Source organism: Alligator sinensis, unplaced genomic scaffold (genome assembly GCF_000455745.1).
Source record: "Alligator sinensis unplaced genomic scaffold, ASM45574v1 scaffold565_1, whole genome shotgun sequence".
NCBI classification, from domain to species: Eukaryota; Metazoa; Chordata; order Crocodylia; family Alligatoridae; genus Alligator; species Alligator sinensis.
This window is the reverse complement of record NW_005842234.1, coordinates 198,173-217,569: the sequence shown is the minus strand read 5'-3', so window position 1 is coordinate 217,569 and position 19,397 is coordinate 198,173. Positions and strand designations below refer to the sequence as shown.

The 19,397-nt window shown below is 39.9% G+C and overlaps 1 protein-coding gene across 2 annotated transcripts; it reads left to right on the top strand.

Moving 5' to 3' along the window:
* Nucleotides 1-32: 32 nt before the first annotated feature.
* PAQR3 (progestin and adipoQ receptor family member 3) lies at nucleotides 33-12,849 on the top strand. Of its 2 annotated transcripts, none has more exons than XM_025208518.1 (7): nucleotides 33-566; nucleotides 692-716; nucleotides 1,785-1,940; nucleotides 3,134-3,331; nucleotides 5,409-5,499; nucleotides 7,606-7,754; nucleotides 10,162-12,849. In XM_025208518.1, exons 1-6 carry the CDS (start codon nucleotides 382-384, stop codon nucleotides 7,746-7,748), a joined length of 798 nt encoding a protein of 265 aa, XP_025064303.1. In that variant the 5' UTR covers nucleotides 33-381; the 3' UTR covers nucleotides 7,749-7,754; nucleotides 10,162-12,849. The 2 variants fall into 2 exon arrangements, with proteins under 2 accessions (XP_025064303.1, XP_006027387.1); XM_006027325.3 differs by having other exon boundaries at nucleotides 692-854.
* The last annotated feature ends 6,548 nt before the right edge of the window (nucleotides 12,850-19,397 follow it).

The following is a 19,397-nucleotide window of genomic DNA, read 5'->3' as shown; positions in this document are numbered from 1 at the left end:
TAAGGGGGCCAAGTGGGGCTGAGAGCAGAGCAGGGTTCAAAGGGGAGCATGGGGGCCAAGGGGGTTCAAGGGTGGGGGAAAGGAGGGGGCCAAGGGAGGCCTAAGGTGGGGGGCAGTAGCATCCATCAGTATCTGGTCCCAAGTGGGGTGCTGCTCCCCTTGAATGGGGAGCAGGATAGAGACAGGGTATTTGGTGCCTTCCTAAGAGAGCGTCATAGCAGCCCCACAACCACACCAGTGGAGCCGTGCATTGCCCAGTGATGCAGGGCGGCCCCACTGCTTCGGTCCCTTCCAGGCACGCACTAGGCAGCGGTGGCGGCGTGGGATGCCCAGGGGGTCATAGCTAGAGGCTCCCCTGGCACCAGCTGGAGCCTGGGCACCATGCATCAGAAGCTGCTGAAGAGCGCCCACTACATCGAGCTGGGAAGCTACCAGTACTGGCCCGTCCTGGTCCCGCGGGGGATCCGGCTGTACACCTATGAGCAGATCCCCGTGTTCCTCAAGGACAATCCCTACATCACCGACGGCTACCGGGCCTACCTCCCCTCCCGGCTGTGCTTAAAGAGGTAATGCAAGCCGAGCGGTCAGCGTGTCCCATCCTCAGCAGCTGGCTAAAGCCACAGCCTTACGAGTCCCGCCTACCAGGATATGAACATCTGCTGTTGTGTTTTCTCACGTGTTTCCTCTGCAGTCTCTTCATTTTATCCAATGAGACGGTAAACATCTGGAGTCACTTACTGGGCTTCTTCCTTTTCTTTACTCTGGGCATATATGACATGACCTCTGTATTGCCTTCGGCGAGTGCCTCTAGAGAAGACTTTGTTATCTGTTCCATTTGTCTTTTTTGCTTTCAAGTAAGTTATTTCGTAAAGTAGCTCTTGAACATGCTTTTGGATTTTTTTTAATCCCCACTATTTTATTTGCCACTGTTTTCAGAATCCTGAGCTACAAAATGGCTCAGTCTTAAGGCAAGTAGTTTTGGCTGAGGTAGAGAAGGCATGTGTGTCAGAGAAAGGGAAACTTGTTACATGTATTAAATGCATCAGTGTGGCTTTGAAAGAATAGCACACCTGTTAAACTACTGGTGTCTAAGTTTGAGTTAGTAAATTAAATTCTCAAAGGCCCATTTTTGAGTGGGAGCGTTAAACATGCAGCAGCTATCAACCAGGCTTCAAAATACATCCAAATAAGGATGTAGTGAAAGGCCAGGATTTGCTGGGGAAATCAAGATGGGGAAAATTAACTACTGTACTTTAAAATTTTGGCATCTGGCAAAAGTTCAATTCAATGATTTTTTCACTCTATTATCCAAGTGCTGAAGACCCCCAAGTCTCCCTCAGAAAAAAACTGGTTAATTCTTTGTAAAAAAGCAGAAAAGGGTGGGAGATAAATCATGCATGCTGGAGAAATCTGGAGCAATGCAGTCTTTTCTCCCTCTGAGCTGCAGAATAGCTCTGGAGCTGGAGGTTTGCATACCTGTCCTTTCCCTCCTGTCCCTGTATATCTTGGTTGGCCAGGGAATCTATCTGGTATCCGCAGTTAAGCAGTTCTGCAAAAACACGTCATCCAGTGTACAAACCGCATGTATTGTTTTAGATATCTTCTTGCATCCCTCTTCAGCAAAATCCATTGCTTTTACAGCCAACCTGGCCTTTTGTGCATACCTAGGTTGGGCAAAATTTTCCCCTATGTGTAGGTTCCTTTATAGTATCTTTCTCTTTCTTTTTGCTTTAACATTAATTTTTTCGAAGTCCAGTTTATAACAAGTTATTTTGCTTGCCTAGGTCTGTATGCTTTGCTCAGTAGGCTATCATCTCTTCTGTTGCCATCGCTCAGAGAAGACCAGCCGGCGATGGATGGCATTGGATTACGCAGGGATTTCCATTGGTATCCTGGGCTGCTATGTATCTGGAGTGTTTTACGCATTTTACTGCAATAACGTGAGTTTGAAATGCTTGTTTATGCGGTGTAGTAAACATTGCTTGACATGTGTAATCTCACTGCCATGGCATCTGATGTCCCAGGCAAGAAGTTCGTTGCACAGTAAGTCAAGAGTGCATAATTAGCAAACAGGCAGTGATGTGAACTGAGGGACCTTTAAACAAATGCTAGCGCACACTTTCTTTGAAAAGAAGTAGGCAAAGTGGGATTTGATCTCTCATCTGTTGCAAGTACTCCTTTAAAACTGCCTGTCGTTCAAGAAAATGTGGGTGTCTATACATACATTTAGCAGAGTGCAAGTTTTACTATTCCTAGACTTGTCAAATGCATCAAGTTGGCTGACACGCATCGCATAATCAGAAGTAATTCAGTATGATTTGTGCTGCTTGGACCTACTGATTGGCTTAAATTTGGCAGAGATAAGGTTGCTCTCATACCCAACCTAGACTGCTGGTTCTTGTTGGAAATAAGCTTTGGCGTTGGGGGAGCAGCCAGGAAAACACCTAAATACCAAAGGTACTAGTTTTATGCAACTTACCAGGCAACATTAAAATCATGTGTTGAGAGGAACCAGTAGTTTGGGACAGGCAGAGATCCAGAAATCTGTAAGAACTTAATAAGTTTGGGAATAAGGGAGATAGAAATGGGTTGGGTGAGACAAATAAGAGAAAGAGGAACAGCTGAAAAGTTTAGGAAATGAGGGGCTGGTTTGATTTCCAGTTTATGTACAAAACAGGGATAATTTATGCACAATCAGAAGTTTTTGTAGTAGAGAAAAATGAATGCCTACTGGCTTGCAAGTGACCTGTCATGAATTGTTTACTTTTGGTTGCACATCCATGTATTTTTGGGCAGAGGAGGTGGAAGTAGGTCCCACCAAAATCTTTACATGTAGGCTTTTTCAACTTTGATCTTACTGGGTTGGCAATTTAAATATTTGTCAAGTATCTGGATGCATAAGCAGAAACAGATTTAACTTGCCAGACTAGTTGAGGAAGAAGTACGACTCATTTTAGCAACCTAGGAGCTTATGAAGAAACTTTTAGGATGAAAAGTATGAGTAAAACAGGGAAGTATAGAGAAGGCAAATCATCCCACGGAATCTGGATGACTTGCTGTCAAGAATACTAATTATATTTACACTTGACCAAAGAAGTATAATGTTATGGACTTCTCTCCTTTTCTTTCCCAGTATTGGCGGCAGGTATATTTAATCACTGTGCTGGCGATGATCCTAGCAGTGTTCTTTGCTCAGATTCATCCCAGTTACCTCACACAACAGTGGCATCGACTGCGCTCTGTCATCTTCTGTTCTGTGTCTGGATACGGAATCATTCCTACCATCCACTGGGTTTGGCTTAATGGTGGGGTTGGTGCATCTATTGTGCAGGTAAGCAGAGAAGTCCGCAAAGTTCTTCAGTTTGGTTCTGACTTGTCTCCTACCCCTTTTTTAATTAGAAACATGATTAAAAATTGAGTAGCTCCTAATTGGAATGATGGCTTGCAACAAAAATAGAAAATATGTGAATGTGTCTTTGAAACCTGCACACAAAGGGAAAACATCTATTAGGTATAAATGTTACTGTTATGTATACGTCTGCAGAGCATGCATACATCATGCAATCTTAGATAGATTTGAGGTGCTCCTTGTTAAACCCATACACACACATATTAAATGCACTGTGTGTGTATGCATATCTTGATATATACATATGTGTGTTACTTGAGCAAGGGTGTGTGCAACTGCGTCAGCTGAGAGCAGTGATTCTCAACCATGGTACCACAGCACCCTGGGGTGCCTTGAGACCCTTTCAAGGGTGCCCAGGGGGCAACGCAGTGTTGGCAGTGTTATATGTACAAACATGATTCAGAAGATAAAACCAGGGGCTGCAAGCCACACATGATGTGAATATTTGGTTCCCTGGGAACAACTAACGGCAGTGTACCACATCAAGCCGATTTCTGATCTAGTCAGTTTTCTTTATATCCATGCTGATCTGATATCAAACCAATGTATGAGTGCACCTCTAGTCTATATCCTTTTACCTGGGGCTTGCAGCAAAGCCGGAAATTTGCCAATATAAAAATACTCATTACTTAACCTTTTAGGAACCTAGAATTATTTGTATTCTTATTAACTTACTTAATGTTAACAGATCTAACCAGAGCAGGGAAATAATCTGAAAAGTCATTCAGGGTATAAGATAGGGGGAAATGCCTATCTTTGGGGGGAAAAAATGTGGATTTGGAGATGTATAATGAGAAGAACCCGTCATAAATTAAATAGATTTGACTGTGCACAGTAAGTGATGCATGTCTGTGTAGGTGTTTATAATGGAGCCATAGCATCCGAGTGCTGTCTAGGAGTGATGATTTAGCTCAATCCAGAGCCTGTTGAAATTGGTGGAATGGCTTTTATTGGCATTAGTGGGCATCGGACAAGATTTGTGCTGATTATTGCTCAGAACTAGATCAGTGGCTCAACCTTTTTAGATTCAAAGCACCACTCACAAAATGCTAGCTCTTAGCTTTCAGTCTTTTTTTTGACTACAGAAAAATAAGAGCAATTCTTCTGTTGCAAAGAACTCGGGCCACAACAGGGCAGAATGTTTTTGACGCTATGGATTCCTCGTTGAAAACTGGGTTTCTCTTGTGAATTGTGTAGGTGTGTGCACATGTAACAGTGCTGATATTGCAGAGCACTTGCAACACCCTTAAAATGATCTCACAACATCGGTTGAGAATCACTGAACTAGGCGATACACTTTAATTTTGGTTTTTTGCCCACCTATAAACATGCTGTAGTTCAGTACTGGGCTTGTTCCCCTATATCTCAAAAAAATAGGGAAAGAAAGAAAACCTGTTTTGGACAGCAAGCTTTAACACCACCTAATGTGTGCTGCTTTCCATTGAACAGTTTTAATTCCTTTTTAACATCTGGTGTTTAACAGCCTTGTGAGATCAAGTGTTTTATATTATGCCTCATATGGTCAAAGATCCTACATAGATTTACCAATACGTCCAAGCTGGAAAGGAACTTGTGTAGCATTGGCAGATTCTACGTGTATTCATTACTCAAGAATTTTAAATGTATTCTTACTCCACAGGAAATAATTCTTTTAGTTAAAGATGCACAAGGAAATCTCATCTGGTGTGCAGGGTGAATGTACTGTAAAAAGATGTAATTTCTTCTCATGCAATTTCTTATCTGCTTCCAGTGGCACAGTGAAAACAAGATGGGGTTTATTTTCAAGAACAAAAAGGGGACTAAACTTAGATAATATCTTCTGTTCCAGGCTTTGATATCTGCAACAAATTTGAAGTTTATTCAATATTCATGTGAATAATCAAGTTATAAGCTTCAAACTTTTATCCTTGCAAAATATACAGTGCTTGCACTGGACAGACCATTAGCTTTTACTTCATAATATTTAATAATAAAGATTCAAACTTCATTTACTTTATAGGAGTTTGCTCCACGTGTAATTGTGATGTACTTGATTGCTGCAGTAGCTTTTCTCTTCTATATTTCCAAAGTTCCAGAAAGATACTTCCCAGGTATGAACATCGTTTTCTTGTTTGTTCTTATGTGGTTAAGCTTTCTTTAGGTGTCCTGGGGAATCCTTATTGTATTTTGTAAAGGAAAAGGAAGCTTGTCGTGTATTTGTACATTATATAACTTCACAGATGCTTCTAACTTATTTACATTTTTCAAGCAAATGTAGCAAAATGAAATGAGACTTGGGATCCTTCCTGGTATAGGCTCTTTGGAAAACTCCAGCTCCCAAATTGGATTCCCTCCCACCCCCCAAATTGATGAAATCACACATGTCTCACTGAGCCTACTGTCACTTTTCCCCTGAGATGGGAATTGTAATTACCTAGATCTGTGATGTACATTTAGGACCCTTTACTAAAGTGCTGTGTAACTTTGTGTTGCTGTGGGTTGTAGAATTTTTCCAAGAAGTTGGCACTAAGCTGTGATGACTTGGTCAACAGATTCATGTGCATTAGCTGCTCAGATCATGTATCAAAACGTGTCAAACTGCAGCCAGACGAAACTCATTTGCACTGTATTGCAGCTCGGGGTGCCTGTTGACATGCAGGATTGGGATGCCTGCTCCAACGCGCTGTAATTACAGCACATAGAAGCAGACTTGATTAATTGAGTCTGCTGGAGCATGCTCATTAAACAAGCTTTAGTTAAAGCGCCCCTGCTGCTATTTTGAAGCAGAGGATGCTAAATACATGAGACGTTGCGGTTGCCTTAATTAAAATGGCTCCTGAGGGCCACTCTAATTAAAACACCTCCAACCCCTGGAACTCAAGTAAAGAGCCCCTCGGTGTCCAATCAGGAGTTCAGTTAGGTATTGTACAGAAATAAATGGGGGAGAAAAAAGGTCCCTGTCCCAAAAAGTCTCCAGTCCACTTATGTAACAAGAAACAATGGGCTAAAGCAAATAGAAAGAAAGGAGCACAAGGTAGCAGGAAGCTGATTGTACTGACAAGCAGTGTTCACAACACATCAACTGCCTATTCAGTGTGGAGTGTCTTGTAGACTTCGATTTAAGGGAAGATAATGTGGCATTAAGGATTTTTACTGGGGTTCCTTTTCTTTCCAAAATATAAATGTACATGCAAGATCTTGGTACAAAATATGGGGTGGTATATCAGTTAATTTCAAGAAAACACGTGGCATTTTATTGCAGAGAATTGGCAATGATATAAATGAGCAGAAGATTGTGATATAGAGACTTAAAATGGCTTGCAATGAAGAGATGCAGCCTTGGAAAATGCTGCTTTAATTGTACTAGTGATAGTTTGCTTGTGCAGTATTGTATTCAGTTTTAGCATCTGGTCGACCTTCCTTTAAAGGTAGTGAAAAGACCTTCTTGTTCTTCTTTTGGGGTTTTAGCAAGTGAGCTTACACCTATCTTCTGTAGTCTTTGGGATAGGGCATTGGGGTTCAATTAGTTTACTTCGGAACTTTACTAGCTGTTAACTGGCCACTTGTTCCAGTTAGATGTGTTCCTTTGTTTATATATATTATGTATGCTTAAGTACCCAGCGTGCCTGTGTGAAACATGCATCTACACACCCATGCAGCTGCCCTAATACAAACTCCAGGCATAAATGTGTGTTGCCTGCTGCACTGTGTCTAGGATCAAGGTGGCATAGCAGTCATGGCTCTGGAAGTATCAGTTGGAGCCCTGCTTTGAACTTCAACCCATCTGTAAATGGGTATCTAGTTATTCAGACAGGAAATAAAAGGTGGTTGTATGTGATTCTGGCCACTCTGCTTACCACTCTAAGAACCGGTGCACCTTAACCAAACTAACCTGATGGACTCTTAAGTTTGAACAGAACTTGGATGTTTTGATTATGTTTGCACAATAGTGTTGCACCCATAGCTAAAAATGCTAGTTTAGTTGAACTTTTGGCTGCCTGAGCGATCACATGTGCCTGTAAATACCCAATCTGAGCACATGCTTAATGCATTTAAATGTGTTTTTTCCCTTAAGTCTGGTCCAGAGGTCTCTAGAACCCCTCAGTTCATGGGCATTTGTCAGATGAGACTCATAAAAGGACTCCAACCCTCAGGGTAGACTTGTAACTGCACTAGTTATGGTGAATAGTATGACTCTCTTTGTTTTTTTCCAACAGGACAATTAAACTACCTCGGCTCTAGTCACCAGGTATGGCATATCCTTGCAGTACTAATGTTGTACTGGTGGCATCAATCTACAGTATATATCATGCAATACAGGCACAACAAGCCCTGTCCTGAGCATCCTGCACACTTGTGAATGAAGGTAAGACGGTCTTGGATGTGTGGAAACACAAAAGAACAGTTTAGTGGGACATGGGACTGAATTCTTTTTGTCTTAAAGTTCAGTTTGACTTTCTTTCCTTATCTGTATTAATGCTCTAGAACAGAGTAGCAGTACTATTAAGTACCATTCAAGCTTGTTATCTTTCACTTATAAAGAAATTGAGCCCTGTCCTAGACCAAGCTGAAGTGTCAAGTGAGAAAAAAAGTACTCCAGGCAAAATTCTAGAGCTAATTGGATCCCAAAATGGATTTACAGTCTGATAACAAGAAGTCTTGCAGGTTTCTCAGAGTGAACATTTAATTTTTATATTTTTAATGAAAGTAGTATCCAGTAGGGCTGTGTGAAGCTTCGGGTGTTGATTCGATTCAGAGGAGATTCAGCCCGATTCAATGGCCAAATCTCCAAATCTGAATCGAATCAGGTGAACAATAAAAGGGTCCAAATCAGTTTGAAACTCTCCAAATCTTCAGAAAGCTTTGATAATTCGGGCAGTCCCCACCCACTGCAGCAGGGAGCTGGAGCCAGACTTGGAGCTGGTAAGTAGGGGGAGGGGGACCACGGGGTGACCCCTGCCTGGCCCCATCCCCTGCCTGTGCCCACCCACTTCCCCAGCCCACCCATGGCTGCTACGCTCACCCCAGCTCCCAGTGCTTTAAAAAAAAAAAAATAGCCTCTGCTCACAGGGTGCTGCTGGACAGGAGGGGGGCAATCCCCACTGCCCCGCACTGCATGGGGGGTTCTGCTATGAGCCCCTTCTTCCCCCTCTCCCCCCATGGTTGCCCTGCTCACCCCAGCTCTGGCCCTTAAAGGGGGGGGAACCTTAAAAAAAAAACAAAACCCCAGGGCTCCTGCAACTGCCTCAGGGCTGTGGGTGACAGCAGGGATCTCCCCCCACTGGGCAACTAGTGTGTTTGTGGTGGGGGTGGCAGGGGGAGTTTCTTAAAGAGCCAGAGCTGGGGCTGGTGAGGCACTCATTGCTGGGTTGGGAGAGCAGGCAGGGGATGAGCCTGCATGATTTGGAGATTTGGCAGCAGCTGAATCTCCAAATCAGATTCTGCTGAATCAATTCAGGACACCGAATCGAATCACTGTCCCCTGAATCAACCAAATCCGATACAAATACCAGCTGCTTTGCACTGGCTTAGTATCCAGTACTTACTTATTTCTAACCTTCTACCAAACAAGTAGCCTCAGAGATTAATAATTAGCATTTGAATGAACAATCCATGTTCTTCAAACTCTGACTTTTTTTTTTCCCCCCCAATTATTTGGTATCGTTTTATCAAAGCATTTCTGTGTCAGGCCTTCATTTGTTGTTAACATATTGGGGTACTCTATTTTGATCACTAAACTGTTTTCTTTTTACTCTCCAAAACTTGTGTTGTGGTTGAAAAAACAATTCTTTCTTCTCTGTCCTCTTAAAAACAAAACATGGTGTCTTGGCTATTATATTTACTGATGGTACTACACAAGATGCAGACACTTTAGCCCAGTGATTCTCAACCAGGGTGATGCAGCACTATAGGGTGCCTCAAGATCCTTTCAAGGGTGCCCTGGGGTGCCACACAGTGTTAGCACTGTTAGGTGTACAAACATGATTCACAAGATAAACCCAGAGTTTTCAAATACGAAGCCACATTCTGACTGTTCTCTGGTTTGTTTGTTTTTTTGCAACAAAAAATGCTGTAGTACTTTAGTAAAAAAAAAGAAAAAAAAGTGAAAACTAAGAACTGTCACTTTGGGGGGTGCCTCCAGTCTGAAAAGGTTAAGAATCACTGCTTTAGCATTATATGATTTTGGTGATGTTGCAAGGAAGCAAAAGATAACCAGGTTAAATTAATCTCTAGTGAAAGCACAGGGAAAAAAATCAATGTCTTTCAAAAATGGCACTATATTTAAAAGCTTTGAAAAAGATATTGCAAGCAAGTGAACACTATAAAAAGAAAACAATCTTATTGTCCTTTTGGACATGAGGGTAAATGCAGATTGTCTTTTGTAATCTTTTTACCTTGTGTGGGAATAGCTTATGTAAGTGACATTGCACTGGATTTGCACTTTTTGTCCTTTAACTCATACAATCCCATGCTCCACTGGTAGATGTAAAGGTACTTTCTTGGCATTTGCTTCTTCCAGTGTTCCTTATATCCTGTCTGTCAGGGATTTAATGAGGAAGTGTTTGGAATCAAATTTTGCCATCCTTACTTCCGTTGAGTAACACTTGACGCCCTAGTGATCCCTATTGATTTTAGTGCAGACACTTTTTGGTAACTTAGGGTTTTTTTAATTTCTTGTACTACCCAATATTTGTCCATTTTTTGTAAAGCAGTAGAAAATAATGACATTCTGGTATGTGTCCTCTGACAACCTGTCTTCCATTGTCTTTCAGAGCTGTTTTCCTGCCACAAGCATTCTGACTATGAATGTCTGGGTCTTAGTTGCTTGCTGAGTCCTGAAGTTGTGCACTGAGGCAGTTGTTTTTCATTGACTTCTGGACTGCATTTCCACCTGCAGGGATGGCATGTGAACTGGAATTTAAGACTGCCATTGCTTAGGTCTCTTGACAGATTAACTTTCACTCCAACAATTGTGCTTCACTGCAGGATGTACAGAAGAACAGTACAGGTCTTCCTACAATTAAACAATGAAACTAGGATTCACAAACCAACATATGAATCATTATGTCCCCTTTTCTAAATAGGTAGAACATGAATGGCAGTAATGTCCATCAAGAGTGTACATCAGACAACTCTCACATTGATATAAACATCGTTTTACTCTTTAGTGAAGTCTGAAATTGAAGAAACCTGTCCTCAGCACAATTTTAAAGCTCTTATTATACATTGCTTCAAGACCTCATTTTGAACGTTTTCCGTTTCATACAGTGTAGCATACTGTTTGCCTAGTTGTTGCTTTGATTTTGCTACTGTAATATTTAAATCTGAATTTGGTGGATTCTTACACCTTTCAAAAGCTTTCGTTTTTTCTTTGTGAAAGAGCAGAAGGGATGCTGTCATCTACCGTGAATTTTCTGTTGCTAATCCAACATTACTTTTGAAGTGGACAATGCTGTTAATTTGTTCACTGAGTTCCCAAGTTACTTTCAGGCATCCAAATGACCTTGGATGGTTTTGAAAACTTTACCCTGAAGTATTCTGAATGAAATATCTGGCAAATTGGACTCAATTTAATCAAATTCTTGTGGGCCTTGTAGTTTGTAGACTTTGTAGCAACACATTTAAAAAAATGTCCTGTATGAGTTTAGAGCAGAAGTTGGCCCTACAATTCACTATTTACTATTTGGATTATTAGTACTAATGTAGAAGTTAACAGCAAAACAGCGCCTTGTGGTTTTAATATAGAAATACAACACGTTGCTTTTAGTGCTCATTTTATTGAAACACTTCTGTTGCCAAAAGTTTTCTATAGATAGTAATAAAAGATGACTTATCGTTTGCCTTCTATTTGCCAGTTTTTTTAAAACTGCAGTTTTTAAAGGTTTATTTTGCCTTGGCATATCAGAATTAAAACAAATATCCAGATCATTCTGGAAAGTCTCTGGATATCTAACTAATTGCCAACATGATAATTTAAATCTAACAATGGTTTTTAGTCTGTTGTGGGGATTGAAAATTATTTCGATTATTCCTATTATATAGCCTTGAATGTAGACAGGTCTCTGAAACTGGATTGTAAATTTGTTTTTGATTCGTAATGAAAGACTGATATGACTTGCGTGGGTAATTGCTTGGGTTTACGGTTCATGTTCCCCCCCCCCCCAAAAAAGCTACTATTAATGTGATGAACAAAAACTAGAGTGGTATTCTTCACTTTAAAGTTAATGGACCTAACTCTAAATCTGTAGTAATCCAACCTCATTAGGACATGGGATTGACCTGTGTGTTGTCAGGGAAGCATGGTTGTAATTACATCCTTCAAGTAGCTACTTCAGTGTGAAGAGTATAGGAAACAGAGCTGTTTTCATTAATATAATGAAGATCTTTCTTTGGGAATGACAGTCTAGCATCATGCAGTCTCTGAAGCGTGGCCTTTGCAAGTGCTGAAGTATGTAGACAAGTTTTTTGGGTCATCCCAAAGGAGCCAACCTAAATTACACTAATTGTGGCCTTGAAGTAAACTAGTTGTCTTACTAAATTGAGCCAAAAAGAGAGAACAGATTACCTAGTCTGGAGGTCCACATGCCCCCACTCCCCCCAGGGAACCTCTCATCTGCCTTTTCTATATATTACTCTCATCAATATGGTGGGGGAGGGGGAAGGAAGAAGAATCCTTAATTGTTCTATCTTGTTCCTAGTGCCAGGTACCAAAGCGTACTTTTTAAAACACATTTTACGAGAAAAATACTAACAGACATTGAAGGAAGAAGCATCTCAGAATTTCAGAGATGATTTTTGGTAGTGGATATGCTGTAGATAAAGGGGTAATTTATTACAGTGGATGTGACTACTGTAAAAACTTTGAACTCTTGCTCATGCTTGTGACAGAGAATACTAGATGCTCTAACACTGGCATGTTGTATATATATTTATTGTGAAATAAGTAGTGATGAACTAGATTGTCTAAAGTCTAACCATGCAGCATTAACTGTTGAGTTCTAAAAGAAGTTAGGTGCAAACTGGTTCAGTTAGCATTAAAGCATAATGCTGATGAATTACCTCCCAAGCCTTGTAATGTGAATATGACTTCTTTTAACTTGTCAGCCAAACAAGTTCAAAGTGCACTAATAACTACTACTGAAGCCTGACTAGACTAGAAATGTGTAAGTAAGAGAGCCTGTTTTAAATGTCTCCTAAACAATAACATTTAAAATGATCTGTAACTGTTTGTCTTAATGACTGCATATTGAGCTACCTTAATTTTTTTTAAATGACCTAGCAAACTAAACTCGGTATCTATTGTAGCAATTTTCAGTCACTGGATAAGGAAACTCATTGAAAAGTTGTGTGTTAATTACATTGAGTGCAATGTATATCAAGCTGATTTGCATGACATATGTCTTATGTAAATACTTGCTCTGTAAATAAATTTTGATTTACTGAACAGGTACTTAGGGATTGGCCTGATTCATTGTTCTGGTGCTCTGCACATGTGTCAGTGGTGGTTGTTCCAGTGAAATTGTGCACCTTTCCTGCCAACCTATATGAAGCACCTGGGCCATGCCACACTGAGAATTTTTTCTCAAGATGCAGCTAACATTTAACATCAAAGTGAAGGGCAAGGCTACTGTTTTAAAGGCATTGTTCATCTTAACGTTCATTTAATTGAAAACTTCATTTTCACTGCCACAGTGTACTGGAAAGTATGGATGAACTCAGTTTCACTGCTGCATTAGAGTCCAGTTTGGGCTATAGAAGACAAACCCTTCTTTACACCAGAAGAGCTCTGGCCATTTTGAATTTATGTAGCCAGTGGAAAAAGCCCCACAACTTCAGATTTTTAGTTCCATTTAAGACCCTTCTTCCTTCCCCACCTCCAATTCCTAAATGTCTTAGAACTAGCGAAGGTAAATGAACCGCAACTGAAGTTAGCGAGGGGGGAAGGGAGAGGGGGAATGGAAATCTGACTTTTGTATCTGGCATAGAAAGGAAATAACTATGTTTACTTCCAGTCTCGGCTTCTTTGGAGACGTCAACTACTCAAAAAATTCAAAGGAGCTGGAAAAAGGGCCCAACTCATAGAAAATGATTGCATGATGATCTTACCACATTATTAAGTAGATCAAACTAGAGGCAGGCTGCATCCCAGATGATGCCTGAGCTTGTAATAACCTTGGGATAGATAATTGGGACTGCCTGGGGCATAAGCGCATTTCATTGTCAATAGGCACATCTACACACGCATTCACGTAACATAATTGTTGCTACTGCACAGTAGTGCCAGCACACACCTTTTATGCGACACTAATGTGCAGTAGACCAGTTCTACTGTGCATTAGCATAGCTTTTGTCCTGACATGCTAATGCAGAGCATTAGTCTACTGCGCTTCTAGTGTCTTGTGTAGATGTGCCCAGTGTCACCACTGTTCATATGTCAAAGCTATTATCAAACTTGGAGCTCTCCAGTCTTTTAAGTTGTCAATTTAATCTGGGAATACATTTTCCCATTCAGGTCATGATAACAAGATCGTTATTGCTGACAGTGATATTAAACTATAAAAACAAATAGTTCTTACACCTCAAGAATCTTCCATCTCCTTTCAGAAATCTTTCTTCCAGTACTAAAGGTGCATACTAGATTACTATAATTCAAGATCGGGGCAGCTTTAACAGGCTTTATCATTATTTTAGATACAAAGAAGAGGCCTTTAACCTTATTGAAGAAGGTTTGAGTACAATAAGAAGGAAGGAGAACCACATCCAAGAAAGACATTCCAACATAATGGAGTTCAGCGGGAGCACACACAATTCAGTTTTCATGTTTCTTACCTTCTTTAAGATTGTTAGTGGTTGCAGAAGCCAGACTTAAAGACAGAAATTCTCTAGAGATATAACAAGCAAAAAGGCAACTACCCACCTTTCTCTTCCCTCCTCCCCGCCCCCCAGCCTCAAACTGTCTTAAATGTTTAACTGACAGCACCTACTGAAAGGCTTTCAAAGCTCAGTCACTTGGATCATGTGTTGAGTGTCAATGATGGTACCAGCAGTTTAATACAAGACCATGAAGAGCCAACCACTGATGGTAGCTCACTCAAGCAAGCTGAATTAAGGATGTTAAACTATTCCATTACCTATCAAGGTATCAAGGTTTTTTCTATACACACATATATATTTTCTGAGATTGAGCAAGTGGACAACATTTTTTTAAGAGTTCAAAACAAGCGGGGGAAGGGGCAAAAAAAGGAAGCAGACTTACCATGGATCACCAGATGCACAATAATGCATAAATCTGCTCTCTTCTGCAGTTAAGTGGAAGCTAAACCAGGATAGTTTACTCCCAAATGAAAAAAACAACTTCTAAAGTGCTGCTGTTTAGCTTCTACTTCGTGTGGTATAGAGTGCACACACAGAATTATCACAGCTCAACTGATGCACAGTAAGTACTTTTAACTCTATACAATATGTTCATATCTTCATATTCCAAGAGGGCTGTACAACTGGACAGCCTGAGAGAGGTTAAATTGTGGCCCCGTCACCTGCCCAGCCACCAGATCCTGCACCAGCAACTAGTCTCCCTCTCTCCTCTGGCTTTTGCTGCCTGCTCCTGCCCAGATAGTGGGCCAGTGCAGCTGCTGGGGAGAAGGGGGGCATGTGAGGCAGTAGCTCCTGCACAGTGCAGTAAGGGGAGGGGATGTCAATGTACCATGTGACACAGGGGGGGCCGGGAAAGGTAGCCTGTAACTCACTCTGGTGCTCAACCTCCAGCCCCTTAGAAGTTGGACAGCCCTATCCTAAGACTGAACTGAGTTATAGCTGAAAGACAGGATACAAGTATTCAGATATTAATAAATGAATATTCATCACCTATTACTAGTTTTGTTTTCTTTCATTTTCTTACTATTTTTACTGTTTTATTATACATTTGGTTTGCATATGAATATCATCAGATGTCAGTAAAACAATGATCTTACCAATTTCTCCTTTGAAGTTTTAGCATATAGGATAAAACTAATGAGTCAGAAGAGAAGGTTAATAAAATCAGTTGCAAATCAAAATCTATAGAGGCTGCATTAGACGCTGAACTTAGCATTTGGGCTGGACAATGAAAAAAGGACAACATTCAACTTCCCTCTGTTCACATTTGAAAATCTTTAGAAAGCAGCAAAGAAACTGCTGCATTAATGGAATATGTAAAGAATATAATTCACTGGGCGTTATTACATTAAAGAAAGCAGAATATTAAGCAGCAGATAAGAAAACAAATCAAGCAAAACAGGGCCAGAAATCCAGTCTGTAGCAGTGAACAGGCAACATGTAGCCAAACTCAATTAGTGATTAAATAAAGAAAATAAATATTAGCTCACAATGGTTCCTGTAAATACTACACAATCAGATGCTTAAGGAGGTCTGCACAGTCACTGTGTCATCTTTGTTTATTTTTTTTTAATAACAACTGCAAGTATTTTATGACGTACATCAATTTCACAGAAAAGTTAAAGTTCTCTGTTTAGTGGTACACAAAAAAAGCTTTAGAAACTTCAAGTCTAACAAGAAATGGAAGTGTAATTCAGGAAAGTGCACTTAAAGCTGTATGCCAGCAATTTAAAAATAGCTTGTATGCTGTTTACTAGCAGGTGACCTATTAGTCACACAAACTTAGCTAAACACATTTATTGGATATTCCTTAAAAAAAAAAAAAAAAAAAAAAAGCACTGAAAAAAAAAAACTGCCCAGCCACTCTCTTGCGTGCTTTATCTCCCCCCATCACTCTTAGTGGCTTTTGTTCAGATTCACTCTTCCAGTCACAATGAAAATGATTGTGGCTGCAATTATATATTTTTTTTAAAAATCACATCAACTCCAAGAGATATATGTGATGTGTGCGTGCATGTGTATATTTATATATGTATTTAATATATATAAAAATACACAACATAGTACAAAAATCTCCAGATAAACTCTATTTTGTTATTCTCACAGTAGTAAATATATCAACTTATTTTCACAGTAGGTATCTCATCTTACTAACACCTAAACAACAAAAAGGGATTTATTTGAGGACAAGACTCACTAAAATAAGTCCAGCTCCTGTATTGGGCAGGCAAAGCAGATTTCTCAAATCTCTTGTTTTGGCATTTCCAGAGATGCTAGACTTATTTTTTTCAGTGACTACTGCCCTTAGCCCTGAAGGGCTTATTAGTACCTTCTGACAGGATGTGTATGTCTTAGAAAATCAGCTAGTGGCTGATATTTGCCCTGCTGCCTTTCATGCACCAAATAAAGCATTAGCCGTTAACTTCTATTCCCTGTTGGTGAAGGGTGGAAGGGAGGGATGGGGAATTCTGACAACCCCTTCCTGTTGTTGTCTCATGGGGCAGTAGAACAAACCTAACACAGCATGGTCTTCCTGGGATTTCAGGAAAGGTCATGATATTACCAATTTCAAAATGCGCGTGCGTGCGTGCACACGCACACACACAGTACAGGTAAAAGGTATGTTATTTTCCCCAATGATACCAGTTGCTTTGTTTCTATTAAATAACTGATCTTAATGGAAACTAAACTTAAGCTCAGTATCGTCCCATCCCAACTTTACCACACAACAAACTAGGCCAAGCCAATTTTGTGAGCCATGCTAATATAATCTCTGTTCAATTGAAAAAAAAATCTAACTACAGAAACATATTAAAAATAAGTCATTTATGCAAAACACTTGTATAAATAGAATTCAGAAAGCCAAGTTTATTAAGGCCATTAGGAAGGAAAGACTGGTAGCCAGAAGCAGTGAGCGGCCACAGAAATGTGTCACTTTTGGAATTACGTGGTTTTACATTACTTTTCATCTCCCTCAGTTGTTCGTTCTTGAGCTTCATTTTATGATTGGTTTAATCTACCCTTGATTGATCTAATCTAACCTTCTATTAACTGCTGAAAGCAGTTCAGAAACCAAGGAGATGAAAAGAAAGAAGGAAATATTTAATATTCTTCAACCATGACATATTGTAGGGTAAGTGTCTTAACAGAAAAATCCACATGGGGTGACAATGTTCACAGGCTGTCTGTCCTCCCTTTTGGGGGGGCAGTGGTCCTCCCACTGAAATAAAGGCAGCAGACCACCTTTTACTGTAGAGGAAGCAGATCCAAACACCACCTGTTTGTGTGGACTGTTAAATTCAGAAATAAAATTCCCACATAAGGTATCAAAGGCCACGTCTACACAAGATACTGACTGTGCAGTAGCCCGAGACTACTGTTTAGTAGCACTGCATGGCAGAAGCAATGCGACACTACTGCACAGTAGTCTTGGGTTACTGCGCAGTGAGCATCTCGTGTAGACATGGTCAAAGAGCAAAGAAAAAAAAATAGGAAGTTCAGGAATTGCACACAAAAGCTTGGCCAACCCTTAAGATCATTTTATGCAAATGGAAACAATGACTGTATTGTTCTAGGCCTCACTTACTATAATTTTCCAGTCTATGTTTCTGGATTTATTTTAATAAGAAATCTGGTTTCTGGTCATTTCTGGAATTAACCTTTTCCAGAAATTCATTAAGCAAGCAAGTACAATTTGGATAAAGAAATATTTGAAAGCAATTAGAAAGCAGTTGATTAAAAAAAAAAAATATCACAGTTAACCTGAGGTGGGGGGGCGGGGGAAGAATCACCCTGCAAACATCATGTTCGTTTCTTAAAGCCTTTGGCACAAGAAAAGGAGAGAATAATAGGGGAAAAACCGTAAAATAAAACTATTCAATACAAGTTTAATCATGTCTGTCCAGGTCTTCAAAGCTAAACTTTTAAAGCAGAACATCCCTAACTGAACAAGGCTCTGTATTTGAATTCCATCTATTTTGCCACAATAAAGGAAATGATCCATGTTTGTGTTTCATCCTCTTCCCCAAATCTTAGACCAGGGAAGATCTGAACATTTTCCTTATCAGTGGCTTTCGCTCATTCCAACAAAGCATCGTCAAATAAAACTTAAAGCTCCCAAAAGAGATCAGTGACTTGTTTTAACGTTGTTTTTCTTAATGAGATCCAAACCTCTCTGCAAAATCTTTGGAGAAGTCTGTATCTAATTTAACCTTGCTTGTGTTAATAAAACACAGAAAAAAATGCATAAATCTAGATAATTTATCATCTACAGTATATGATGGACCAACTACTGCATCTATATGTAAACTTCAATCATTTGTGCCCCCCATGTGGTAAAAGATTAGGCTTTTTGCAAAATATCTATGTTCAGAGCAAAAAACAACGCTGAAATACCCAGGGCCCGATTCCTTCTACCATGTCTAGTCATCAACTAGATAATGTTAAAAATGAATACAAAAAGAATGTCACAATTCACTATTCTGATTTTTCACTCACTTCACAATTGGTGTTAAGTAACTATGCCCAAGGTGCAGGACATTGGAGAACCAGGCCTTTATAAAGAAAATACTTTTCTATTTGCTTAACACAGGTAACCAAATCATGCTTTAACAAGTAGATTTATATTACCATCCCATCATCTGCTGACACACTGTGGACTGTAAGCTTTTAGCAATGTCTCATGCACCAATTGGCTCAGAGGTACTTTGTAAGCAGGCTGTGTCCTGCCAGTAAGGCTTTGTGGTGTGAAATGCAGTTTACTGGTAGAGTAGTAATCAGCATCTGCAAGCTGCTTGCTGCTTTCTGCTTCTTATATGAAATTGTCTGGTTTCAGGATGTTATTTCTTTGCATCTCAGTGCAGTTAGCAGAAACTTTCTTATAAAATACACTATATTACAATAATAGATTTGTCAGAACTTAAAGAATATTAGGTGACAGTCAATTCATAGAATTATTATTTGTTTAAAAAACATAATTTGTAAGGAATACAGAGTTCTTTTGGAATAAAAATGCAAGAGGAAAAAAAAGGTAGTTTCAGACATGAACTCTAATGCATAATTGAATAAAACCTATGGTCATCTTTGCATTTTTTGCATTCACTGTCAATTCTACCAATGATATGACATATTCCTG